At 39.3% G+C, this 25,985-nt stretch overlaps 1 protein-coding gene across 7 annotated transcripts in view; it reads right to left on the reverse strand.

The window, feature by feature from the left end:
- The window catches only part of SH3D19 (SH3 domain containing 19), a 213,584-nt gene that overhangs the window by 104,082 nt on the left and 83,517 nt on the right, over positions 1-25,985 (reverse strand). For 5 of the 7 annotated variants that reach the window (XM_018061592.1, XM_018061594.1, XM_018061591.1 and 2 more), the window contains exon 2: positions 15,925-15,964. In XM_018061592.1, coding sequence (XP_017917081.1) covers positions 15,925-15,964 — 40 coding nt within the window. Of the gene's footprint in view, positions 1-15,924; positions 15,965-16,046; positions 16,272-17,716; positions 17,898-25,985 lie in introns of those variants that run through there. The other 2 variants (XM_018061595.1, XM_018061596.1) reach the window with 2 other exon arrangements.

Genomic DNA, 25,985 nt, shown 5'->3' on the forward strand with positions numbered 1-25,985 from the left:
ACAGTAGTTTTATATGTATTTTGGGGGGTAAGATTTTTTTAAAAATACATTTAAAAAAATTTAAGTTTTTTTTAATAGAAAAGCTGTGAAGAATTAAAGATTTTAAAATTTAAAAAAAATAAAAAATTAAAAAAAAAAAAAAAGATTAGTAGTTTTCACACACCCCACATCCGTTCCCCTCGTTATTCACATCTTACATTAATATGCTATCGTTATCACCATTATGCAAGCGCTTTTTTTTTTTTTTGCTGCACTGGGTTACATTGGTGTGTATACGCTTTCTCTAGTTGCAGTGAACGGGGGCTGCTCTCTAGTTGTGATGCTCGGGCTTCTCACTGTGGTGACTTCTCTTGCTGCAGAGCACCACATCTAGGGTGAGCAGGCTCAGTAGTTGTGGCTCACGGTCTTAGCTGCCCCATGGCATGTGGAATCTTCCTGGGCCAGGGATAGAACCTGTGTCTCTCACATTGCAGGGTAGATTCTTAACCACTGGACCACCGGGAAGTCTTGTGGTTTTCAAACACTGATTATGCAAACTCTGCTTTTCATGTTTTATTTGTAAGAGACTGTAGGCGGTACTAGAAAAGATCCCCTACAAGAATTAGTGTAATGTTGTCAAAACCCAAATATTTGTTTCTCACCGTGAGGTCCTGTCCAGAATGAGGAGTGAGGTCAAGCAGGCCCAGCTGTGGGGCTCACCACGGTGACTAGTGTCACTAGAAAGAGCATCTGGAGTGCTGCTTTACAGAGAAGAGCAGACCAGCAAAAGGAGGACTGAAAGACTGCCCACCTTAACAGAGTTAAAGGGAAATTAGGGAGAGCTAAAATTCCTACAGATTGTCTTTTAGGGTTCCAATTCCCCAGATTTAGTATAAACTACCTCAATCCTCTATAAATGCTTATCATACACAATAACTATTTGGTGAATGTATGTGAATCCCACTTTCAAACATGGCATCATAGAAACCTCACCCTGGAGAAGGAAATGAAAACCCACTCCAGTATTCTCGCCTGGGAAATCCCATGGACAGAGGAGCCTGGCAGGCTATAGCTCATGGGGTGGCAAAAGAGGTGGACATAACTTGGTGACTAAACAACAAACATCGATGTACAAAATTTTGGTTGGGTATCTTTTCATTTTTCCTGGGTAGATACCTAAATGTGGAATTGCTCAATTGTAGGGTAAAGTGCCAAAAATTAATTTTTTAAAAAAAGAAACCCCAGTACATTCGTTTGATATCAAATTTGCATTCATTGATGTTTCATAGAGATTTTTTTTTGTCATGATACTTCCTTAACATGAGGCCTACCCTAAATGCAAGTGTGGTTTTGCTTCAGGCTTAAGCAAAACAAATCTATGGGCATCTGAAGGCTATATTCGCAACAATCACTATTATAAAACAATAAAGGGTGGTATGTTATTTACACCAAGATCAAGTCATTTACACCAAGATCATGTCTCTATGCAAATAAGGGCCAAATAGAAGAGTGGAGAGGGGAGAGGTGACTCACCCTTGTACTTAAAAAGCATCTGATAGCATTAAGGCTGTAAGTGAATCCCGGAGACACAGGGCATGTAGGGCTCAGGACTAAGGATGCTTCTGAAAGTTGTCAGACACAGAGAGTGGACGCTGAGAAGAGTTCAGAGGTTTGAGGTCCAGGTACAGCCATGCCACAACTCTGAGCATATGCATCATTTAATGTCAATTTTCTCATCTGTCATATAATAGCATTTGATTGGATGATCTTTATTCTACCCTCCACTATAAAAATTTTTAAATATGAAACTTAAACTCCAATTCCACTTGGTAAGAACTAATTGCTTAATCTAACTGGAGGGAAGGACATTAGAGTTGATAACTAGTCCATTCCAATGGCAATAATAAGTAGCCTGGGTGACCTTATTGAGCACTGCTCTAATGCCTTACACCTTTTAACTCACTTATCCCCACATCCACCCTTACCTTAGGGGAATGTATCAATACTATTGTGACCCCAATTTTACAGATGAGAAAAGAGTTTACGTTCAAGTTCTCACAGCTTGTAAATGATGAAGCCAGGATTTAAATATTGATGGTCTGGTTCTTAGACCTGAGTTCTTAGCCGCTGAATATCACTCCCTCACCTATAGCCAAATTTTGAGAGGAAGTCACCAAAAACAAAACAAAACTTAAAAAAATTTAAATAAGTAGAAATTGTGAATTAATTACCAAAGAACTCTGAAAACTTGTCCTTTTTTCACGGACTCTTCATGACTGGAAGATTTAAATCAGAGGAAGGGGGAAAATATCTTGAAGAGTATTAGAAGATGATTTAAGAATTTTATCACTTCTGGGATTTATTCATAATATATCACATGTCAAGGAGTATATGCAAATAAATGTTTGAAAATTCATGGGTCTGGCTGTATTTAGATCACACATCAGAGAGAGGTATTTGGGGGCTGGGTTTTTTTTTGTGTTTTTTTATTTTTGCCTTTTGTTGGTAGAAGAAGACAAGGCAAAAAAAAGTCTTCTATGACTCACCAAGGCACAGATCTGCTGTCAGTGTTCATAAGACAAGCAATACATTTTCCTCTTCACACAATATATTTGTATGGCAAGGATCTGGCTTGTACATAAATACTTTCAAGTACTAATCTGCACTGTTCCTTCAGCATTACTCATGATACCCTAACCCAGGTGGAAATAAATCCTAGAGTCAAGGATATAGTTTAGGATAGTCCTAAAGCCAATGTAAGTAAGTAATTTTCATTTTTAAATTACAATATTGTTGAGATTCCTTAGATGTTATTTTATATACCTTGCGAAGTTAAAAGCAACTGAAACCCTTTAAATGTGAATTTAATAAATGGGATTTTAATTCTGAGCATACAAGGGTATCTTAGGAATTCCCATAAACAGGAAGCACAGCTGCGCTTCACGCAGCACTGAGAACAAAGTAGTTCCCTACACAAGCTCTCTTCTTCTGAGACCATATCATCCTAGCTTCTCTCTTTAAACCTGCTACAGTTGGACCCTTTCAGTTTAGTCATCAGTATGCCTGGACAGTGTTCATCAGGACGTATGCCCCAACCAACCCCAAATTTAAATAATTTTCAAGAAGAGAATTCCAAAGAGTGATTTCAGCTGATAGGGATGATTTTTTTCTGCTGAGAGTTTCTCTTTGGAATCTGTAACCAAAGAGAAAGCACTGGGCAAGAGATGGTGATAAACGTTTAGGTCTGCTTGTCATTCCCTGGCACATCCCTGGACTGCCTGCACAAGGCAGTATCCGAGGGACAACTTTATCTCCAGGAAACGGGTTTACAATTGATGGGATGTTTGTAGTTTAGACACAATCTTACTCAGAAGCATTCAGACAATCGATATTTTCCTTGTGTTCTTTTCTTTTCTTAATTACCAAAGGGCACTGACTCTCAGACCTCCTTTGCAAAAGAAGAGAGAGTCACACACAAAGTCCTTCTTTGGCACTCCTGCCTTATTTTTGCTGCATTTAGAATTGTTGTGCAAGGGTGGGCAGGCTCACTCTGCATCTTCTGAGAGCTGCTCTACAACCGGAATGTGATGGAAAGTGACAAAATCTTGTCATGGGGCAGAACTGAATGTTCTGACAGTGTCCAGAGGAGTCCCTCATCAAAAAGGAGATGCCCAACCCTGAAATTATATTTTTGGGACCAGGTCTGATTTCCAGTTTCAAGACAATATGGAGTTTCCTTAAAAAACTAAAAATAGAGCTACTATATGATCCAGCAATCCTACTCCTGGGCCAGGATCTGGAGGAATCGATATCTTGAAAAGACACATGCACCTCACTATTCACTGCAGGTCTATTTACAGCAGGGAAGATATTGAAGAAACCCAAGTGCCCATCAATAGATGATTCCTCAGCTATAAAAAGAATGAAATATTGCATGTGAGGCAACATGGATGGATCTAGAGAATATCATATTAAGTGAAGTGAGCCAGGTAGAGAAAGACAAATATTACATGTATGTGGAGTCTAGAAAATAATATAAATGAATTTATATACAGAACAGACTCACAAGCATTGAAAACAAACTTATGGCTACCAAAAGGGGAAAGGGAGAAGAGGAGAGAGAACTAGAAGTATGGGAGATATAAGCTACTATACATGAAATAGACAAGCACCAAGTATCGCTATACAGCACAGGGAACTATATTCAATACCTTGTAATTAACCTATAATGGAAAATAATCTGAAAAGATATGTGTGTGTGTGTGTGTGTGTGTGTGTGTGTGTGTGTGTATGAATCACTTTGCTGTATATCAGATATTAACACAATAGTGTAAATTAACTACACTTCAATTTTAAAAACAGACAAAAAGGAAGGGTTTTATATATGAAACGACCGAATCTGGATCAACAGTAGGGTTCTGTTAATGACACAGCAGGTGATTGGGCTTCTAAGTGACGATTTAGCCATTCTGTCCACACTAAGATTCTTCCAGGAATTAGTACACTTTTATGGTTTACAGTCTTATGCAATACATTTGAAGAATGTGACACATGCTCTGCCAGTAAGGGAATGCATGTAAATAAAAAGTTAAAGTCCAGTTGTACAAGGACATTTATCAATTGGGGTGAAATCATAACCTAAGGGCAAACTGAAATCCACAAAGATGGATACAAAGTTCACTCAAGTAAAGGCTATTTAATACAGCTTTTATAAGACTGTGTAGATAACTACTTCTAAATTATATTGCAGGAAAGCAAAGAACTGATATAAAATATAATCCAAGGGAAAGAGAGAAAAGAATTAGGATGAAAAAATTTAAGGGCCAGGATATCCATGAGCTCCTTGGATGCTGAGAAGTGGGTGGCCACACATGTCAGTCTTGAGGAAAAGCAGCAAATACAGGACCAGCTGCTGTTCCAGTGAACTGCCTGCTGATAGTTTAATTTGAAACAACTTCAGAGAAGCCCCCATACTAAGCAGTACGGCAGTGGTAGGCCAGCTGATAAACCTTTTCAATTACCCAACTGACAGACCATATCAATGCTTCATTTTCATTCCCATCACACTAGGGGAAAATGCTAAAGTCACATTTCTTAAAGCCATAGTAAAAAATACATATTCTCTGTAGAATGACATAAAATGTTAATAATCCTTTCATATCTCTGACTGCAAAAAGATTTTTCCCTATAAAACCTGTATACTCTGTAATTTTTCACCTTGTTTACAACATTACAGATGCTACAGCAAAAAATGATACTTCTCTTGTAGCTTAGAAAACATAATGTCAAAAAGTAATTGCACACAAGCTATAGTTTATAGAGGTACAGGAATCAAAACATATGGGTAGGGAAATGCGACAGAATTATACTAGTTAAACTAAGCCCAGTGGAGCATGACATTTTAATAGACATATTTAAAAAGGAGAAAAGCAAAAACAAGTTAAATCTTTTGCTTTTAGCTAATTTATTTAAACAATAATGTGATAATGGTAAAGTGTCAAAATAAAATCCTAACATCTTTATAAGACCAACAATAGGGTTGTTGTTCAGTTGCTAATTTATGTCCGATTCTTTCTGACCGCACGGGCTGCAGAATGCCAGGCTTCCCTGTCCTTCACTACCTCCCAGAGTTTGTTCAAATGTATGTCCATTGAGTCAGTAATGCTATCTAACCATCTCATCCTCTGCCGCCCCCTTCTCTTTTTGCCCTCAATCTTTCCCAGCATCAGGGTCTGAGTCGGCTCTTCACATCAGTTGGGCAGAGTACTGGTGCTTTAGCAACAGTCCTTCCAATGAATATTCAAAGTTGATTTCTTGTAAGCTTGAAGTGCATGGGGTCACAAAGAGTTGGACACAACTTGGAGACTAAAAAACAACAACATATACATCTACACTACACACAGATATAACCTCATTTCTTCTAATATTATATTTCAGTATATACTACATATATGTATAGAAAGTAGACTAGGATAAACACTGAACCAGACTCCTTTATGGAGAAGGCAATGGCACCCCACTCCAGTACTCTTGCCTGGAAAATCCCATGGATGGAGGAGCCTGGTAGGCTGTAGTCCATGGGGTCGCTGAGTCGGACACGACTGAGAGACTTCCCTTTCACTTTTCACTTTCATGCATTGGAGAAGGAAATGGTAACCCACTCCAGTGTTCTTGCCTGGAGAATCCCAGGGATGGGGGAGCCTGGTGGGCTTCCATCTACGGGGTTGCACAGAGTCGGACACGACTGACGCGACTTAGCAGCAGCAACAGCAGCAGACTCCTTTAATAATAGTTGCTTGTAGAACAAAGACAGACACCACATATTTCTGTACTACTAAAAAGTGTTTTCAAGTGTTACTTGTTTAACTCTTGGGTAAAAAATCAAAATAAGGTAAAAACCCAGAGCGATAAATAGTGCCTTTAGTAGATGGTAAAGGAAAGATAAGAATGCCTTCCTCAGTTATTAGTACAAAGAAATAGAGTAAAACAATAGAATGGGAAAGACTAGAGATCACCTAAAGAAAATCAGAGATACAAAGGGAACATTTCATGCAAAGATGGGCACAATAAAGGACAGAAATGGTATGGAACTAATAGAAGCAGAAGATATTAAGAAGAGGTGGCAAGAATACACAGAACTATACAAAAAAGATCTTCATGACCCAGATAATCATGATGGTATGATCACTCACCTAGAGCCAGACATCCTGGAATGCAAAGTCAAGTGGGCCTTAGGAAGCATCACTACGAACAAAGCTAGTGGAGGTGATGGAATTTTAATTGAGCTATTTCAAATCTTAAAAGATGATGCTGTGAAGGTGCTGCACTCAACATGCCAGCAAATTTGGAAAACTCAGAAGTGGCCAAAGGAAAAGCAGTGGAAAAGGTCAGTTTTCATTTCAATCCCAAAGAAAAGCAATGTCAAAGAATGTTCAAACTACTGCACAATTGCACTCATCTCACACACTAGTAAAGTAATGCTCAAAATTCTCCAAGCCAGGCTTCAATAGTACATGAACCATGAACTCCTAGATATTCAAGCTGGATTTAGAAAAGGCAGAGGAACCAGAGATCAAATTGCCAACATCCGCTGGCTTATCAAAAAAGCGAAAGAGTTCCAGAAAAACATCTATTTCTGTTTTATTGACAATGCCAAAGCCTTTGACTGTGTGGATTACAAAAAACTGTGGAAAATTCTGAAAGAGATGGGAATACCAGACCACCTGACTTGTCTCTTGAGAAACCTGTAAGCAGGTCAGGAAGCAATAGTTAGAACCAAACATGGAACAGACTGGTTCCAAATAGGAAAAGGAGTACGTCAAGAGTGTATATTGTCACTCTGCTTATTTAACTTCTATGCGGAGTGCACCATGAGAAATGCTGGGGTGGATGAAGCACAAATTGGAATCAAGATTGCTGGGAGAAATATCAGTAACTTCAGACATGTAGATACCACCACCCTTATGGCAGAAATCAAAGAAGAACTAAAGAGCCTCTTGATGAAAGTGAAAGAGGAGAGTGAAGAAGTTGGCTTAAAGCTCAACATTCAGAAGACTAAGATCATGGCATCTGGTCCCATCACTTCATGGCAAATAGATAGGGAAACAGTGACAGACTTTATTTCTTTGGGCTCCAAAATCACTGCAGATGGTGATTGCAGCCATGAAATTAAAAGATGCTTACTCCTTGGAAGGAAAGTTATGAACAACCTAGACAGCATATTAAAAAGCAGAGACATTACTTTGTAAACAAAATTCCGTCTAGTGAAGGCTGTGGCTTTTCCATAGCTGAGCATGAAGAATTGATGCTTCTGAACTGCGGTGTTGGAGGAGACTCTTGAGAGTTCCTTGGACTGCAAGGAGATCCAACCAGTCAATCCTATAGGAAATCAGTCCTGAATATTCACTGGAAGGACTGATGCTAAAGCTGAAACTCAATACTTTGGCCACCTGACTCATTTGAAAAGACCCTGATGCCGGGAGAGATTGAAGGCGGGATTAGAAGGGGATGACAGAGGATGAGATGGTTGGATGGCATCGTCAAGTCGATGGACATGAGTTTGAATAAACTCCAGGGTTTGGTAGATGAACAGGGAGGCCTGGTGTGCTGCAGTCCATGGGGTCACAGAGTCGGACACGACTAAGCAACTGAACTGAACAGAGTAGAGGGAACTACAGGTGTAGACCATGAGTGGAAACGGGAGCAGTGTGTGATTATGGTTGTTTTTTTTTTAATATTCTCAATTACTTCTTCCTTTTCATTTTCCTCTTTCAGAAATAATCAAAGAAAATTTCACTCAATTTTATGCTCCTTTCCTGTAAAAACACCATTATTGGTGCCACAGAATTCAAGAAAGTCCTCTTAAAGGTTTTTAAAATTAATTATGAAATTTTTCAGGATTCAAAAAGAGTTTAGATAAACAAAGCCCAAAACTGAGCCATTTAATATATGCCAGACGCTCCCTGTGCACCCCTTTTTCGTCCATTCCTTGGATAAGCAATGTCCTAAATTCACTATTTATCACTTCCATATGTACTTTTTTTATACTTTTAATTTACTTTTTAAAGTTTTTATTTTGTATCGGAGTACAGCTGACTAACAATGTTGTGATAGTTTCAGGTTAACAGCAAAAGTACTCTGTCATACATATACATGTATCCATTCTCCTCCAGACTGCCACACTATACTTTTACTTTAAAGGTACACATATACAAGTTATATATGTATATATGTAGCCATAAAAATATACAATAACGAATATGCTGCCTATGCTCACCGATGACAAAGGTTGTCAGCAAACTGTTTCTTGCATCTGGAGCTGACACACTTTGTCTCTAAGGGGTCAGAGGCTTAGAGGGCCCTGTGGCTTCTGGTGTAACTAGTCAGCTCTGCTGCAGTGATGTGAAAGCAGCCACAGCTAGCAGGCATACGGATGGGCGTGGCGGAGGTCTGATGAAACTATTCACAGAGATAGGCGGCAGGCCAGATTTGGCCCGTGTGCTGACCTCCGGTTTACATATACGGTATCATACTGAGCTATCTTTCTTTTGTGACTTGCTTTTTTTGTTTTTAATTAATGTACAGCTGATTTATTGGGTTGGCCACAAAGTTCATTTGGGTTTTTCATGAGATGTTATGGAAAAACCCAAATGAACTTTTTGGCCAACCCAATACAGTGGTGTGCCAGTCTCTGTTATACAGCAAAAGTGACTCAATTTTACACATATATATGATATATTCTTTTGTTAAACACTCTTTTTCATTGTGGTTTACCCCAGGAGACTGGATATGGCTTCCTACACTTTACTTTATCAACCACAATTCTGTTTTTGAGATTTATATATGCTGTCACATACAGCTGCAGTTCCCTCAGTCCAAGGAGTCCTACTCCCAGCATTCCTGGACACAGCTCCTTTGGCACAAGGGAAAAGTATTTCTCTGGGGTACTTAATATCTGCTGGGTTATATGGTCTGGGCATTTCCAACTTTACCATAGAGTGCTCAGTTACTCTCTAAATATGCTGTATCAAATTATTCTCTCACACACTTGTAATTGTCAATCTTTGAGATTTCTGCACCAACTCAACGGAAGTGAAATGATATCTCATCATCACATTGGTACACATCTTCTTAGTATTAGCAATCTAAAGCTTCTTAGGATTCATCTTTTCTGAGCTCCCTGCCCCTGTTCTCCTGAGCTATTTGTCTTTTCTTCCTGATGTGTATTTATATTGGACACTAACCATTGTTACCTGTGTGTGTTTCGGTAACAACTTGTCTTTTCACATGCTTTTGCTGTCTTCATGTGCATAAGTTTTAAAGTTCCACATAGTCAAATTTGTCCATCTTTTTCTTTACGGTTTCTACTTGTTTAAAAACATATTCCCTACTCCAGCATCATAAAGATATTCTCATGTATTTCCTCAAAATGTTTTACTTTTATGTATTTAGATTCCACCTCACATGATAAAATAGAGCAAATTCCATCTAGAATTTTTTTTTAATACAGGTAATCAATTGTTCTTGCACCACTTGTTGACATGTGCACTTGCCCCAGTGACCTGTATTGCCAGCTCCATCACAGCACCGCACAGAACCGTGCATGCTGTGCTCAGACGCTCAGTCGTATCCAACTCTTTGTGACCCTACGGGCTGTAGCTGGCCAGGTTCTTCTGTCCATGAGATTCTCCTGGCGAGAATACTGGAGTGGGGGAGCCATTTCCTCCGTCAGGGGACCTTCCTGACCCAGGAATAGAACCCACATCTCTTATATCTCCTGCATTAGCAGGCAGGTTCTATATACCACTCACGCCACCTGGGAAGCCCAGGTGTATCTTCGCTGGGCTCTGCATTCTGTTCCTTTGACCTGTTTCTCCACTGACAAAACGGTCTTAATTGCTTGCAAGAGTCCATCTCCTAGTTTTGATCGTCAAAGTTGGTTATTCTTGTTCTTCCTTATAAATTTTAGAAAATTTTATTTTTGTCTAATTTTTAAATAATTTTTGTGAATTTTCCTGAAATTCCATCAATCTTTATAAACAGGTATCAAAGGCTTTAAAAAAGACTAAGATTCAAAAGATAATTTCTGAGACACAGGTTAAGGGTTCTCTGTTCTGCTGCCTTATCTTTTCTGCTATAAATTATTTCCTTGCAGTATGTAAAACCTTTAAGACAAAGTAGCTTATTTTTCAGTTGCCATAAGTCATTGGGTCCTATTATTCAGACCTGCTGGGGTGGTAAAAAAAAGTTCCTAATTTTCCATTGCTAGCACTGATTACCACAGGGCTTAACTTTATTGTCTTTAGCTCCTACTTCCCTCTCAATTAGTTTCCCAACTGCCATTCCATAGTATGTTTTTCTAGATGTTATTAGTGCCTGTGTCTGGGAAAGGAAGTTATAAATTCAGAGAAATTTTAAAAATCCTCTATAGTAAGTTTCTCACTTGGAGTTTTATAATGCATTTCAGTATATCAAAGACCCTCAGTAAAAAAATGTCTAATTTTGTTTTAACTCACCATTTTCAAATTTTTTCATGCAGTAATTATTTATTTCTTGCATACTGATTAATATCCTACAAAGAAAGTTCCATGGGACATCAATTTGGGAAATGGTATATTTAAAATAACAAGGAAAAAACAAGAATTCAGATATTTCTGACTTCTACAAAACAAACCAATCAAAAAGCACCCAGCAAGCCTCTGGGAAATGCTTAAGAGATGCTTTTTTTAGCTTGGGGTCTTAGTGTTGACCTATACCTAATAAAACTTTTCCTTTCACTTGACAAAAGTTTTACTTTCCTTTTTATTTCAGCACTGAAATGAAAGAACAGGCAGCCGTCCCAGATTTATTCACCTCTCACTGTGAAAGCTATAGGAGTATTTGGCCTTATAAAAACACAAACCAAAGAAATGCATCTCTCTTATGCATGCTGGGCATTGAGCCCATGTTCTTGCTGCCAAGTGGCCTGAGGAGAACCAAAAAGCACACCAAAATTAAGTGACTTTTGTTTATTTTTTCTCCCCTCTGCCCTGTTAATGCAGCAGGTATTAATCTGGTTGATGCACTGCTGGACTGGCAGGGTGGCCCTGCTCAGCTAAGGACAGCAGGGGAAGAGCAGGTCACTGCCAGTTTCGGCAGACACCTCAGACAGAGGACACTGGCCTTTCCTGGAAAACACTTCTTTCTTACAGGGCGTACTCCTCACTGCTATAGTAACAAGCACTCAACAGCAGTCATGCAAGCTTTTGAGAGTCAGGTTCTTTCCAGTCAACAAGGAAAAAATATTGGCATTCCCTGTCCCTCTTCGAACTACATCTGACATTTATTCAAAAATTTTTTTATTAAGTGCTTATGGTGAACCAGGCATGTTACCAAGACCAGTATCACAGTCCCGGAGGGCCTGAAAGTATAAATTAGAGGTTGAAGGCTGAGTACCACGAGCACCGCCCGAAGTAGAACTGCAAAGACTTGGATCCTGACGTGAGCGATTGGGAATGTAAATCCCAAACAATGGGCACTCTGTGCTCCACAAAGCTGGAGACCTTTCCTTGCTTTCTGCTGTATCCTGAGCCTGGATTAGGGTCTCGCAACAAATATTATCGGCTATTGAATGAGCAAGGGCTGGAGCCGTCTAGAATCATGATTTAGCTATGCATGAAACTTCTCCATTTTATCCCCTCTACTAGCTTGTCCAGCTTTTCCTTGACAGTGTCCCCCACAGATTCCATTCCATCCTTGACCTGCTATGTCTGGAAATCCTTCCTTACATTGTGCAGAAATCCACTCTCTCAACTTTGCACCCACAGATGTATATTTTACCCCCAGGACAACACAGGACATACAGACCCACTCCCTCACTGTACTGTGTGTGCTTAGTCGCTCAGTCATGTGACTCCGTGGACTGTGGCCCGCCAGGCTCCTCTGGCCATGGGGATTCTCAAGGCAAGAATCCTGGAGTGGGTTGCCATCCCCTTCTCCAGATTCCCTCTTCTACTACTTCTTGTTGTAAAATTTCAAGTCTACAGAAAAGCTAAAGGAATAGTATAGTGAACACCCATATATACATTTCATCTATTCACCAATTATTAATATTTTCCTGTATTTCCTGTTACATCTTGCTGTTTTTAATGTTCATCAATTATTTGAGAGTATGCTGCAAACATAAGCCTGTGTCGCCTCTAATACATCTGCTTACATCTCCTAAGAATAAGGACATTCTCCCACATAACAGCTTTCCAAGATACACCTAATCAAAGAAATATTAACCAAAAAATCTAAAATAAATTTTGTATTTAAATTTTCTTAATTATCCCCAAAGCATTTTTTTTAATCTGGATTTTTAAATTCCAGATTAAAAAAAAATAGTCTTTTAAAATCTGAAATATCTTTCTAGCCTTTTTGTATTTTTCATATTACCTTGTTTTGCCCAGGGTTCCTATGACATAAACGATATCTATGTGCATTGCTAAAGCATCAGCTGGAGTCACAGAATGTCGGGTTGTCTCACCTGAGAGTGAAACAGACGGTGATAGGTATACAAGTTGACCACTTGGTTAAGAATGTGAGCACCAGACCTCTTCACTGACAAAGGTACCTTTTTCCCTTTATAATTAAAAACTTAAGTATTTCTTCTTCTATTTGGATTTTTTAAAATCCAATGTGTTAGAATATATTGTCATTTAAAACTTTTGCTACTCAAATTGTCCCAGATTTGGTCAATTGAGCCTCTTGAAGCTGCCTCCTAGGCCTTTTTGACATGACCCCACTGGTTGAGCACTTCCTACCTTCCTATCAGTAGGGTCCAGGCTTACCCGGACTTTCCCTTTCCCAGGATCTGGGATTAGCTATTCCTCCGAGGATCCCTGGTTCTTCCTAGCAATTGGGAGCTAATACTGGGAACAGCAATTATGAGAACAATTTTGCTAGTCTCTTCTACAGCCCTTCAGGTGTTTGAATCCAGTTACTTCTGTCTTATACCCCTTCCCAAACTTCCAAACCATGGCTAACTTCTCCCAGTTCCTTAAACAAGTCTTCCTGTGACTTAGCTTTGACTTCTACCCAGCTCTTCTCTTTCACTTTCCCTCTCCCAGCTCAGCTGTGGTCTTCTACCCCAGTGGTTCCCAACCTGGCTCTCCATCAGAATCACTCGCCACTTCTTTTTTTTTTTTCGCCACTTCTTTAAAATACAGATTCCCATGATCTACTCACTCCACACCTACTGAATGAGAATCTCTGGAGTAGATGATAGGATTCTGCTTTTAAGTACCTCAATATTGACAGAGCCAGTGCAACACACACTTCAATTTCTCAAAGCCTTGTGGGCCCAGAATTGAACAGCATATCAAAAGTGTGGTCTAGAGCTATCACTTTTCTTATACTGGACATTATAGGTCTTTCAGCATAATTAAATCAATGCCGACATTTGGGGGGAAGGTGGAGGCAACAACATGAAATTTTTGACTCTTAATGAATGGATTTATTTATTTATTTTGTTCTTGTTGGCTGTGCTGTGGAGCTTGAGGGATTTCAGTTCCTTGACCAGGGACTGAACCTGGGCCATGGCAGTGAAAGCCCAGAATCCTAACCCCTAGGCCACCAGGGAACTCCCCTCATGATGAATTTATGAAGAATTAAATCCTCAAGGTTTTTTTCAAAAATATTGTTAAGTCACCTCTCCCCTACTTGTTCATGCTCCCTTGATCTTTCAGCCATAGGAGTAAGGATTTACATTTGTTCCAATTAAAACTCATATTGCTTAATTCAGTCAAAACTTCAGTATGTCAGGGGTCTTATGGATCCTGATTTTATCATCCTAACTATTTTTTACCCTTTCAACTTTATGTCACTCACAGTCAAGCATGCTGTCAAAGTCCTCTTACATTCTTTTTTTCTATTAAGTATTTAAAAAATCAGTCTTTTACATTCTATGATTATGGCTATCTAACTGTATGTGTTTGTCAAAACTCATAGAAACACACACCAAAAAGAGTGAATCTAACTGTATGTGTTTGTCAAAACTCATAGAATCATACACCAAAAAGAGTGAATTTTAATATATGTGAATTATACTCCTCCCTAAAAAAACTACCTTACATCCCAAATACTTAGCTGTATTTTCCTCCCAGATTAGATCTCAGTAACTTACTTTGATTGACAATCTCTGCAAAATGTACTGGAGCTTCCCTGGTGCCTCATATGGTAAAGACTCTGCCTGCACTGCAGGAGATCTGGGTTTGACCCCTGAGTTGGAAAGAACCCCTAGAGAAGGAAATGGCAACCCACCCCAGTATTCTTGCCTGGAGAATTCCATGGACAGAGGAGCCTGGTGGGCTACAATCCAAGGGGTCGCAAAGAGTCAGACATGACTGAGCGACTAATAACACTATCACACTATCACAATATAAAATGCAAAGAAAAAGTGATGAAATGTGGAATAAGGTAAAAATGATATTAAAAAGTTACAATCCTTCACAGAACTAGGTTAAAAAATAAAAAAAGATCTGTCATTCTTGCCTAGAGAGTGGAAGTTAGACAGTTTTCCACATATAAGTTTGACAAGTGTTAGCTGCTCAGTTACATCCGATTCCTTGTGATCCCCGGGACTGTAGCCCCCCAGGCTCCTCTGTCCATGGGATTATCCAGGAAAGAATACTGGAGTGGGTTGCCATTTCCTTCTCCAGGGGATCTTCCCGACTCAGAGGTTGAACTCGGGTCTCCCAGAGTGCAGGCAGACTCTTTACCATCTGAGCCCCTTCCATCCCATTAGTTTGACAGGGATTTCAAACACACTCTTCAGTGTTGGTGAAGCTCTCATAGGACACGCTTCTCAGCGTGAATAACGGGCTGAAGGGGCAGAACTTTCCTGGCCATTCAAAACTGTCTAGTAAGAACTTAAAGAATTCAACTGCAATATATATATATCTGTGTGTGTGTGTGTGTGTGTGTGTATTTATACTGATAAGCTCTAGAAAGAATTAATTACATCAAATTTTTAGCAGTAGCCAGCCATTTCCAGTTGATGAAAGACATTCTGTTTTTTTTTTAATGATTTCTACTTTAAAAAATAATTTTTAAATTTCTATAAGCCCATGCTAGCTTTATACATAATTAGAAAAAAAGCAGTACACATTTATAAAAATACCAATTAAAGAAAGTGGAGGGAAATAAACCACAGAAGAAAAGAAACAGGGATAAAATAATTTTCTGTAAAAATATACCTGTCATTGATACAAATTCTCAAAATAAAACATGTCTTCCAGGTAGTCAATAATTTTATAAAGAATGTTTGTTCTGAGAATGAACAGTATTTCCCTTGTGAAGCCTAAGGGCCATGGAAGATTCAAAGATACAGTGTTTCAAAAAGGGACACTTGCACTTCTTCCAAATAATATTTCCTGAAAGAAAAGCTTTATACAGTTATTAAATACTATAACTATAAATTCATACCTTGAAGAACGATGCTCTGGTTTATTTCGTTCGTTTCGATCTGTAAAGAAAGAAGAGAGTCACATTTTAAAATGCTCTTTAGAAGTCTTAGAAAAGAAGTTCTTAAATACCAGCTGCCATACCATCAGATTTCACAAAGGACTGTTCAAAGGTTGCTGTGTCTTCCCCTACATAAGACTCTCCTTCAGAGTTGAGAGAATTTGTCTGACAGAGGAGTTATGAAAGATATAAAGAAGGACAGGCATATAAAGTTTTTACAGTTTGTTAAAAATCATCTACTTAGAAAATATATCATTACACATATTATTTCATTTTCAAAGATCTTTGCTGTTTTAAACACTTTGCTAAAACCAAAACAAGTTTAGCTAAGGAAAGAAAGTAAGGAAACTGAAAAGCCACAAATTACTCAGCTCAAAAGAATCATTCCATGAATCATGGTTGGCAAAAGCTCCTAACAGGATGGGGAGGGGAAAGAAATGAGCAGTCAGCTACATCTGCAAATACACTGAGACCAGTACAGCCTCCTCCTTAACTCTCTATCACCCAGAACTTTTCAGAAGTTGGATTTCCATGTTTCACAGAAAATTAGGTCTAAAGGGCTACAGGGCAGTGGTTCTCAACCAGGGGCGATTTCGCTCCTCCTCCCCAAGGGGACATCTGGCAATGCCAGGAAATGGTCTGTGGTTGTCACAGCTTAGGAGGAAGGAGCTACTGGTATCTGGTGGGTAGAGACCAGGGATGCTACTAACCACTACAACAAAGAATAATCTCACTAAAAATGTCAACAGTGTTAAAATGGAGAAATCCTGCTACAGAATAAGAGGCCAGAGCCTAGCTGCTAGACGTTTTCAGAAGTGCCTCTACGTACTACTCTAAAATGTGCTTCATCAACATGAAGACGATTATATACAAGAGAAAGAACCACAAAACTCGCAGGTTGTCCTTTTTTTCTGACTAATGATTTTTCCTTCAGTATATGCTTAAAAATAAATAAATGAAGTAGAAAGATAGCAGTGTTACGAAAAAACTAACAACAGAAAGCAATGGGTAAAAAAAAAAAAAAAAAGCAAGCAATGTGTAAAACCACAATAAAATCCTATAGAATGACTTAAAAATCCTATGCAAGATTATCGAAAGGTAGTTTTCTAAACTATCTTCTGAATTAACACTAACATGATACAATTCAATGGCTAAACAAGATTAGACTGGAATGCTTTCTTCCCCCCTTAATTTTACTGCTAATGCAGCAGCATAAGGATAACCAAAACATTCTCTAAAAATTCTGAAGAAATTTTATGAAAAAATTATGAAAGAATATGAATCAGATTTACATAAATATAAATTCTTTTTGAATGAGTACTTAATAAAAAAGACATGTCTTTTTAAACCAAGGAGTTAGCACACAGGAAAATACTGTTCTCTGAAACACTGACAAGGAGAAAAATCCACAATAAAACATATTTGTTTAGCTAGAAGGCTCTCCCAGACACATGAGGTTAATAGGCTTCTGGTTCCAATTTCTCTACACAGTGACTTAGTGTTACTGCCACTTTTAAAACTTTTAATTTAACTTGGTTTACCCCCCTCTAAATAAAAATCGAGTTTTTCATTTGTTGAGTACTATAAAATTCAAAGTCAGGAATACAGCGCACATGTTAAACCATTTTTTGACTGTTTCTCTTCAGCTTTTAGCCTGTTAGTTTTGCTAACAAAAGTAAAGTATACTGTCTCAAAGTAAAGCCAGAAACTAGATGCACATCAGCTATCCTCATAACAAAGTAACAACTCTTACCTGTAACTAAGATGAGCTAAGTCTGCCCGAAATACAATTTGCTGTGGCTGGTGTCTTAGTTTCATACAGCTTATTTAGGCGCGTAATAGCGAATTCCCCTACAAATCTTCCTAGACATACAACACAAAGGAGGAGGGGAGAAACAGAGTCACGATGCAGAAACGATGCCTGTAAACAAGACTCGGCCTCCAAGGTTCCTTCCAGGGCCTGCTCTGATTGGCAGATGTGCTGTGATCAGTCTGCACAGCTGGAATGCAGCCATTCAGGAAGCAAATGGCTCATAGTTCTCCTTCATTCTTGGTTAAAACAGGAAATTCTACCAACATTCTAATATTTTCTGCTCTAAGAAAATACAAATACCTTCCCACTGTACTTCCCTATGGAGAAGTAATTAAAATTGGAGAAAATAACTTGATAATCTGTTGGAGGACATTTTAAACGTTTCCTCCCAAATTCACTCTTAGCGTACATGTGTTACATTTCCGCATAAATATGCATACACGGTGCTTATAACATGCTACTCCTAAGACCCATATATTTGATAATTTGAGGGTAAGGGTAAATTGTCCATTACTTATAGTATTCCCTCATCGTGGCTCTTGGCAATGGAAAACAAGATTCATGTTCCTGGCTTAATCTTTTTTCTTAAAATACACAAATAACTGGACTTCACATTTTTCCATAAGCCATCTTTTAGCATGAAAACATATAAATATGTACTGTGTGCGTGTTGTGTGTCTACGTTTTAACATACTTATTTCAAGCAAAGTAATTCTCATGACAGCCGAGACTATTGTGCAATTGTCAAGAAATACATTAGTGTTAATGCTGAATTTCTGGCAAAATAATAAGTGGTTATTTTGATCCAAAAGCTGAGACTGAACAAAACAAAGCACTGAGGGCAGATTCAGAATCTGGATCTTGCCAACGACAATAAAACATTTGGATTAAAATTCCCTTAAGAAAAATGAGAACAGATCTATAGCAAACATGGACATTTCATCTTGACTATATACAGTGCTTTAAGCATATGGTTTCCATTTATTTCAAATCAAGTATACTTTAGCATATTCCCCCCAATTTTTCAGAGTTCTAAGTTTTAAATAATTATGAGAGAAAATACTTGCAAAGGCTTCCCAAATCTTTACATACTTAGATAACTTACTAGCCCAAAGCCTCAGCATTTCCACAAAGAAAAGAGTTATTAAAAATAAGAATGGCCTTTTTCAATTATGGTTTTCTCAGGGTATATGCCCAGTAGCGGGATTGCTGGGTCATATGGTAGTTTTATTTCTAATTTTTTAAGGAATCTCCATACTGTTCTCCACAGTGGTTGCATCAATGTACATTTCCAACAACAGTGCAAGAGGGTTCCCTTTCCAGCATTTACTGTTTGTAGATTTTTTTTTTTTCCTGGAAGACAGCCTTTCTGAACAGTGTGAGGTGATACCCCATTGTAGTTTCAATTTTCATTGGCAGAAGCCAACACAATATTACAAAGCAACTATCCTCAATTAAAAATAAATTCAAAAACAGAATGGCCTAACTCGAAAATTCAGTTACCCCACGCTGCTCATTTCCTGTGGACAATGCACTAGCTCCAGGGACTGAGCAGGCTGGCAGTATAGTTTCAAGGTGAAAGTTAGCATGGCTGGATGGCTGTGTGAAAGTGTGCAGCTCTGTAGGCTTAAGTCACTCATTCTCTCTCTCTCTCTCACACACACACACATACACGCTGTGCAAGAGAGAGAGACCTTAGATTTCCTGCTCCCGCTCATCCACGCCTCCTGGTTAATAAAGACAATTGAGGAACTGGAAGAACACCCTGAAGGAACAGCAAAGCCAGAACACAGGCAGAGCTGGAGCAAGGGGGTTCAGGACGGTGCGTGTGTGGGTGGTGTAGGGACAACTGAGGAAACAACGGGCACATCAGGAGGGCCAAGAGTCAGTTCAGCACCGGGAAGCTGCCGTGGGTCTGAGCACTCCAGGTGACCAGATTTTCCTGCCACGACGACTCCTGGTCCTAAGCAATCTGGACATGCAGGATCCCAATGTTTACATATTTAGATGGTATACCCCATTGTAGAAATAGGCCCTGATACTGGCAGGGACAGCGTTTTGGAAATGGAAAGACAGATTCTACTGAGACTAATTATTCAGGGTGATTCTGAATCTAATAATATAACACTTTGAAATGAAGATGACAAAAATGCAGATGGCCTCTTTTGCTTTGATTACAATGGCCAACTCAGAACTTAGTAGAATCTACTCTAAGAAACGTGGGCTTTGAGGATCTGGCTCTAATCAATTAACTGGAGAGAAAAATCAAACCCCATTGGGTCAGCACTTATACTACTAATTCAAGTGGGAGACAAAAGGTCCTAAGTCATTCTTTGAAATTAGTGGGAAGACTCAGTTCCCAGGAGTGAAAATACATAGTCACACTCAAAATCGAGTAGGAATCTCTCTTGTATTTCATGTTGGAGTGCTAATATCTCTCTTTAGAATGACTATTATTTGTGAAGGGATTACGCATCAGACTTCCAAGCATTACTTACACATTCCAGCTTGGGAGTATATATGAATAGTTTTATGTTATTTTAAAGAATGATTAATGCTAGTCAGTATTAACTGAAAGATCTACATGTTCTGAAGAAGAATTCTTTGCACCTTATGGCAAACAGAATAAATAAAACAATGAATTCCTCCATGAGAAGAGAGAAGATACTCAGGGTTCACAAATCTTACTTTAATGACTCTTTAAAAGATGGCAAAACTGGTTCTCCTCAATAGTACATGGATAGAATTTTACATGTCTCAGATGAGAGTTTCAGAGGCTCTTCTAAAATCTTTAAATGTCATTTCCTGAGAAAATGACAAATATGTCTACTTGGAAAGAACCCAGGATTCATTGTACAAATTACTGACACCAGCTAATACCTAGTTACAATTCTAATTAAAATTCCTTACCCTTGTTCAGGTGTCTTTCCAAACTGATTTTTAGCCACTTTTGAGACTTCCACAGTGACTAGTATCAGTTCAGTTCACTTCAGTTCGGTTGCTCAGTTGTGTCTGACTCTTCGCGACCCCATGGACCACAGCACACCAGGCCTCCCTGTCCATCGCCAACTCCCGGAGTTTATTCAAACTCAAGTCCATTGAGTCAGTGATGCCATCCAATCATCTCATCCTCTGTCATCCCCTTCTCATCCTGCCTTCAATCTTTCCCAGTATCAGGGTCTTTTCAACTGAGTCAGTACTTCGTATCAGGTGGCCAAAGTATTGGAGTCTCAGCTTTAGCATCAGGCCTTCCAATGAATATTCAGGACTGATTTCCGTTACGATTGACTGGTTGGATCTCCTTGTAGCCCAAGGGACTCTCAAGAGTCTTCTCCACACCATAGTTCAAAAGTATCAATTCTTCAGCCCTCAGCTTTCTTTATAGTTCAAATCTCACATCCATACACGACTACTAGAAAAACCATAGCTTTGATTAGACTGACCTTTGTTGGCAAAGTAAGGTCTCTGCTTTTCAATATGGTGTCTAGGTTGGTCATAACTTTCCTTCCAAGGAGTAAGTGTCTTTTAATTTCATGGCTGCAGTCACCATCTGCAGTGTATTTGGAGCTCCCCAAAATAAAGTCTCTCACTGTTTCCACTGTTTCCCCATCTATTTCCCATGAAGTGCTGGGACCAGATGCCATCATCTTAGTTTTCTGAATGTGGAGTTTTAAGGCAACTTTTTCACTCTCCTTTTTTACGTTCATCAATAGGCTCTTTACTTCTTCGCTTTCTGCCATAAGGGTGGAGTCGTCTGCATATCTGAGGTTATTGATATTTCTCCCGGCAATCTTGATTCCAGCTTCTGCTTCTTCCAGCCCAGCGTTTCTCATGATGTACTCTGTATATAAGTTAAATAAGCAGGGTGACAATATACAGCCTTGACGTATTCCTTTCCCGATTTGGAACCAGTCTGCTGTTCCATGTCTAGTTCTAACTGTTGCTTCCTGACCTGAATACAGATCTCTCAAGAGGCAGGTCAGGTAGTCTGGTATTCTCATCTCTTTAAGAATTTTCCACAGTTTATTGTGATCCACACAGTCAAAGGCTTTGGCATAGTCAATAAAGCAAAAGTAAATGTTTTTCTGGAACTCTCTTGCTTTTTTGATGATCCAGTGGATGTTGGCAATTTGATCTCTGGTTCCTCTGCCTTTTCTAAATCCAGCTTGAATATTCAGAAGTTGATGGTTCATGTACTGTTGAAGCCTGGCTTGCAGAATTTTGAGCATTACTTTGTTAGCGTGTGAGATGAGTGCAATTGTGCGGTAGTTTGGGCATTCTTTGGCATTGCTTTTCTTTGGGATCGGAAGGAAAACTGACCTTTTCCAATCCTGTGGCCACTGGTGAGTTTTCCAGATTTTCTGGCATATTGAGTGTAGCATTTTCACAGCATCATCTTTTAATATTTGAAATAGCTCAACTGGAATTCCATCACCTCCACTAGCTTTGTTTGTAGTGATGCTTCCTAAGCCCCACTTGACTTCGCATGCCAGGATGTTTGGCTCTAGGTGAGTGATCACACCGTTGTGATTATATGGGTCATGAAGATCTTTTTTTTTTGTATACTTTTTCTGTGTATTCTTGCCACCTCTTAATATCTTCTTCTGTTAGGTCCATACGATTGTGCCCATCTTTGCATGAATATTCCCTTGCTCTCTAATTTTCCTGAAGAGATCTCTCTAGTCTTTCCCATTCTATTGTTCTCCTCTATTTCGTTGCATTGATTGTTGACGAAGGCTTTCTTATCTCTCCTTGCTATGCTTTGGAACTCTGCATTCAAATGAGTGTATCTTTCCATTTCGCCTTTGCCTTTCGTTTCTCTTCTATTCACAGCTATTTGTAAGTGACTAGTGTATTGTTCTTTTAAATGGTAAACTTTCAATACATATACTGGGTTGGCCAAAAAAGTTGGTTTGTATTTTTCTGTAACAGCTTATGAAAAACCCGAATGAGCTTTTTGGCCAACCCCATATATCTGTTGTTGTTGAACTTAAGAAAGTTACTACTCTCTTGATCCAAGGAATGAATGGCGTCTGTAAGTGACGTTCACACAGCACTGCCCATGCTTCTAGGGGTAAGCAGAAAAGTCTGGTTGACAGCACTGCCAATACTGATGCCTTTCATTAATTCTAATTATTAAATGCCTCAACTCATGCAAAGGCAGCACAATAATCACAGAGAGGGGGAAAGCAGAGACAGAAGTGTTTTCAACATACGAGTTAGGTTTCAATAAGGAAGCAGACTGTCTCTGGGATCTGTTTTCTCCTTCCCATGCCCACTGCTTTTGCCTACATTTTAGGTTATGATCAGCACTTGTCTGGATGGTGATGTCTTGACTCAATTTTTTGGTTCCTGTCTCATCCTCTCCAATTCAGCTGTATTGCTTGGCCAGATAAATCCATGCCTCAGAAAAATTACAAATCACTACGTGCCCTAGACCCTGAGAGAATTCCATGAGGTAATGACAGATACATCCTTAGAACCTTGCCTGTGCATGGTGAGCTCTCAGTAACTGTCAGCTGCCACCTAGGGTTAAAAGGACAGCTCTTAACTAGAAGTAGTGACTAGTAAGGAGCAGTGGCTGCGCTTTGCTGGAGCAGCCATGAAGAGATAGCCCACGTCCAAGGTAAGAGAATCCCTAGTAAGACGGTAGGTGCTAAGAGAGGGCATCACTGGGCAGACAGACTGAAACCACAATCACAGAAAACCAACCAATCTAATCACATGGACCGCAGCCCTGTCTAACTCAGTGAAACTAAGCCATGCTGTGTAGGGCCACCCAAGATGGATGGGTCTTGGTGGAGAGTTCTGACCAAATGCGATCCACTGGAGACAGGAATGGCAAACCACTTCAGTATTCTTGCCTTGAGAACCCCATTAACAGTAAGAAATGGAAAAAAGATAGGACATTGAAATATGAACTCCCCAGGTCGGTAAATGCCCAATATGCTATTGGATACCAGTGGAGAAATAACTCCAGAAAGGATGCAGAGACGGAGCCAAAGCAAAAACAACACCCAGCTGTGGATGTGACTGGTGATGGAAGCAAGGTCCGATGCTGCAAAGAGCAATATTGCATAGGAACCTGGAATGTTAGGTCCATGAATCAAGGCAAATTGGAAGTGGTCAAACAAAAAATGGCTGGAGTGAACATTGACATTTAAGAAATCAGTGAACTAAAACGGACTGAAATGGGTGAATTTAACTCAGATTATATCTACTACTGTGGGCAAGAATCCCTCAGAAGAAATGGAGTAGCCATCATAGTCAACAAGAGTCTGATGCAGTACTTGGATGTAATCCCAAAAATGACAGAATGATCTCCGTTCATTTCCAAGGCAAACCATTCAATAGGATGATAATCCAAATCTATGCCCAAACCAGTAATGCTGTAGAAGCTGAAGTTGAAGGGTTCAATGAAGACCTACGAGATCTTCTAGAACTAACACCCAAGAAAGATGTCCTTTTCATTATAGGAGACTGGAATGCAAAAGTAGGAAGTTAAGAAACACCTGGAGTAACAGGAAAATTTGGCCTTGGAGTACAGAATGAAACAGGGCAAAGGCTAATAGAGTTATGTCAAGAGAACACAATGGTCATAGCAAACAACCTCTTCCAACAACACAAGAGAAGACTCTACACATGGACATCACCAGATGGTCAACACCGAAATCAGACTGATTATATTCTTTGCAGCCAAAGATGGAGAAGCTCTATATAGTCAGCAAAAACAAGACCGGGAGCTGACTGTGGTTCAGATCATGAACTCCCTATTGCCAAATTCAGACTGAAATTGAAGAAAGTAGGGAAAAACCACTGGACCATTCAGGTATGACATAAATCCGATCCCTTACAATTAAACAGTAGAAATGAGAAATAGACTTAAGGGACTAGATTTGATAGAGTACGTGATGAACTATGGACAGAGGTTCATGACATTGTACAGGAGACAGGGATCAAGACCATCCCCAAGAAAAAGATATGCAAAAAAGCAAAATGGTTTTCTGAGGAGACCTTACAAATAGCTGTGAAAAGAAGAGAAGCCAAAAGCAAATGAGAGAAGGAAAGATAAACCCATCTGAATGCAGAGTTCCAAAGAATAGCAAGGCGAGATAAGAAAGCCTTCCTCAGTGATCCATGCAAAGAAATAGAGGAAAACAACAGAATGGGAAAGACTAGAGATCTCTTCAAGAAAATTAGATACCAAGGGAACATTTCATGCAAACAGGGGCTCAATAAAGGACAGAAACGGTATGGACATAACAGAAGCAGAAGATATTAAGAAGAGGTGGCAAGAATACACAGAAGAACTGTACAAAAAAGATCTTCATGACCCAGATAATCATGATAGTGTGACCACTCATCTAGAGCCATACATTCTGGAATGCGAAGTCAAGTGGGCCTTAGAGAGCATCACTACAAACAAAGCTAGTGGAGGTGATGGAATTCCAGTTAAGCTATTTCAGATCCTAAAAGATGATGCTGTGAAAGTGCTATATTCAATATGCTAGCAAATTTGGAAAACTCAGCAGTGGCCACAGGACTGGAAAAGGTCAGTTTTCCTTCCAATCTCAAAGAAAGGCAATTCCAAAGAATGCTCAAACTACCACACAATTGCACTCACCTCACACGCTAGCAAAGTAATGCTCAAAATTCTCCAAGCCAGGCTTCAGCAATATGTGAACCGTGAACCTCCAAATGTTCAAGTTGGTTTTAGAAAAGGCAGAGGAACCAGAGGCCAAATTGCCAACATCTGCTGGATCGTCAAAAAAGCAAGAGAGTTCCAGAAAAACATCTATTTCTACTTTATTGACTATGCCAAAGCCTTTGACTGTGTGGATCACAGTGGAAAATTCTTAAAGAGATGGGAATACCAGACCACCTGACCTGCCTCTTAAGAAATCTGTATGCAGGTCAGGAAGCAACAGTTAGAACTGGACATGGAACAACAGACTGGTTCCAAATAGGGAAAGGAGTGCGTCAAGGCTGTATATTGTCACCCTGCTTATTTAACTTATATGCAGAGTACATCATGAGAAACGCTGGGCTGGATGAAGCACAAGGTGAAATCAAGATTGCCGGGAGAAATATCAATAACCTCAGATATGCAGATGACACCACCCTTAGCAAAGAAGAACTAAAGAGCTTCTTGATGAAAGTGTAAGAGGAGAGTGAAAAAGTTGGCTTAAAGCTCAACATTCAGAAAACT

The sequence above is a fragment of the Capra hircus genome, chromosome 17, assembly GCF_001704415.2.
Source record: "Capra hircus breed San Clemente chromosome 17, ASM170441v1, whole genome shotgun sequence".
NCBI classification, from domain to species: domain Eukaryota; kingdom Metazoa; phylum Chordata; class Mammalia; order Artiodactyla; family Bovidae; genus Capra; species Capra hircus.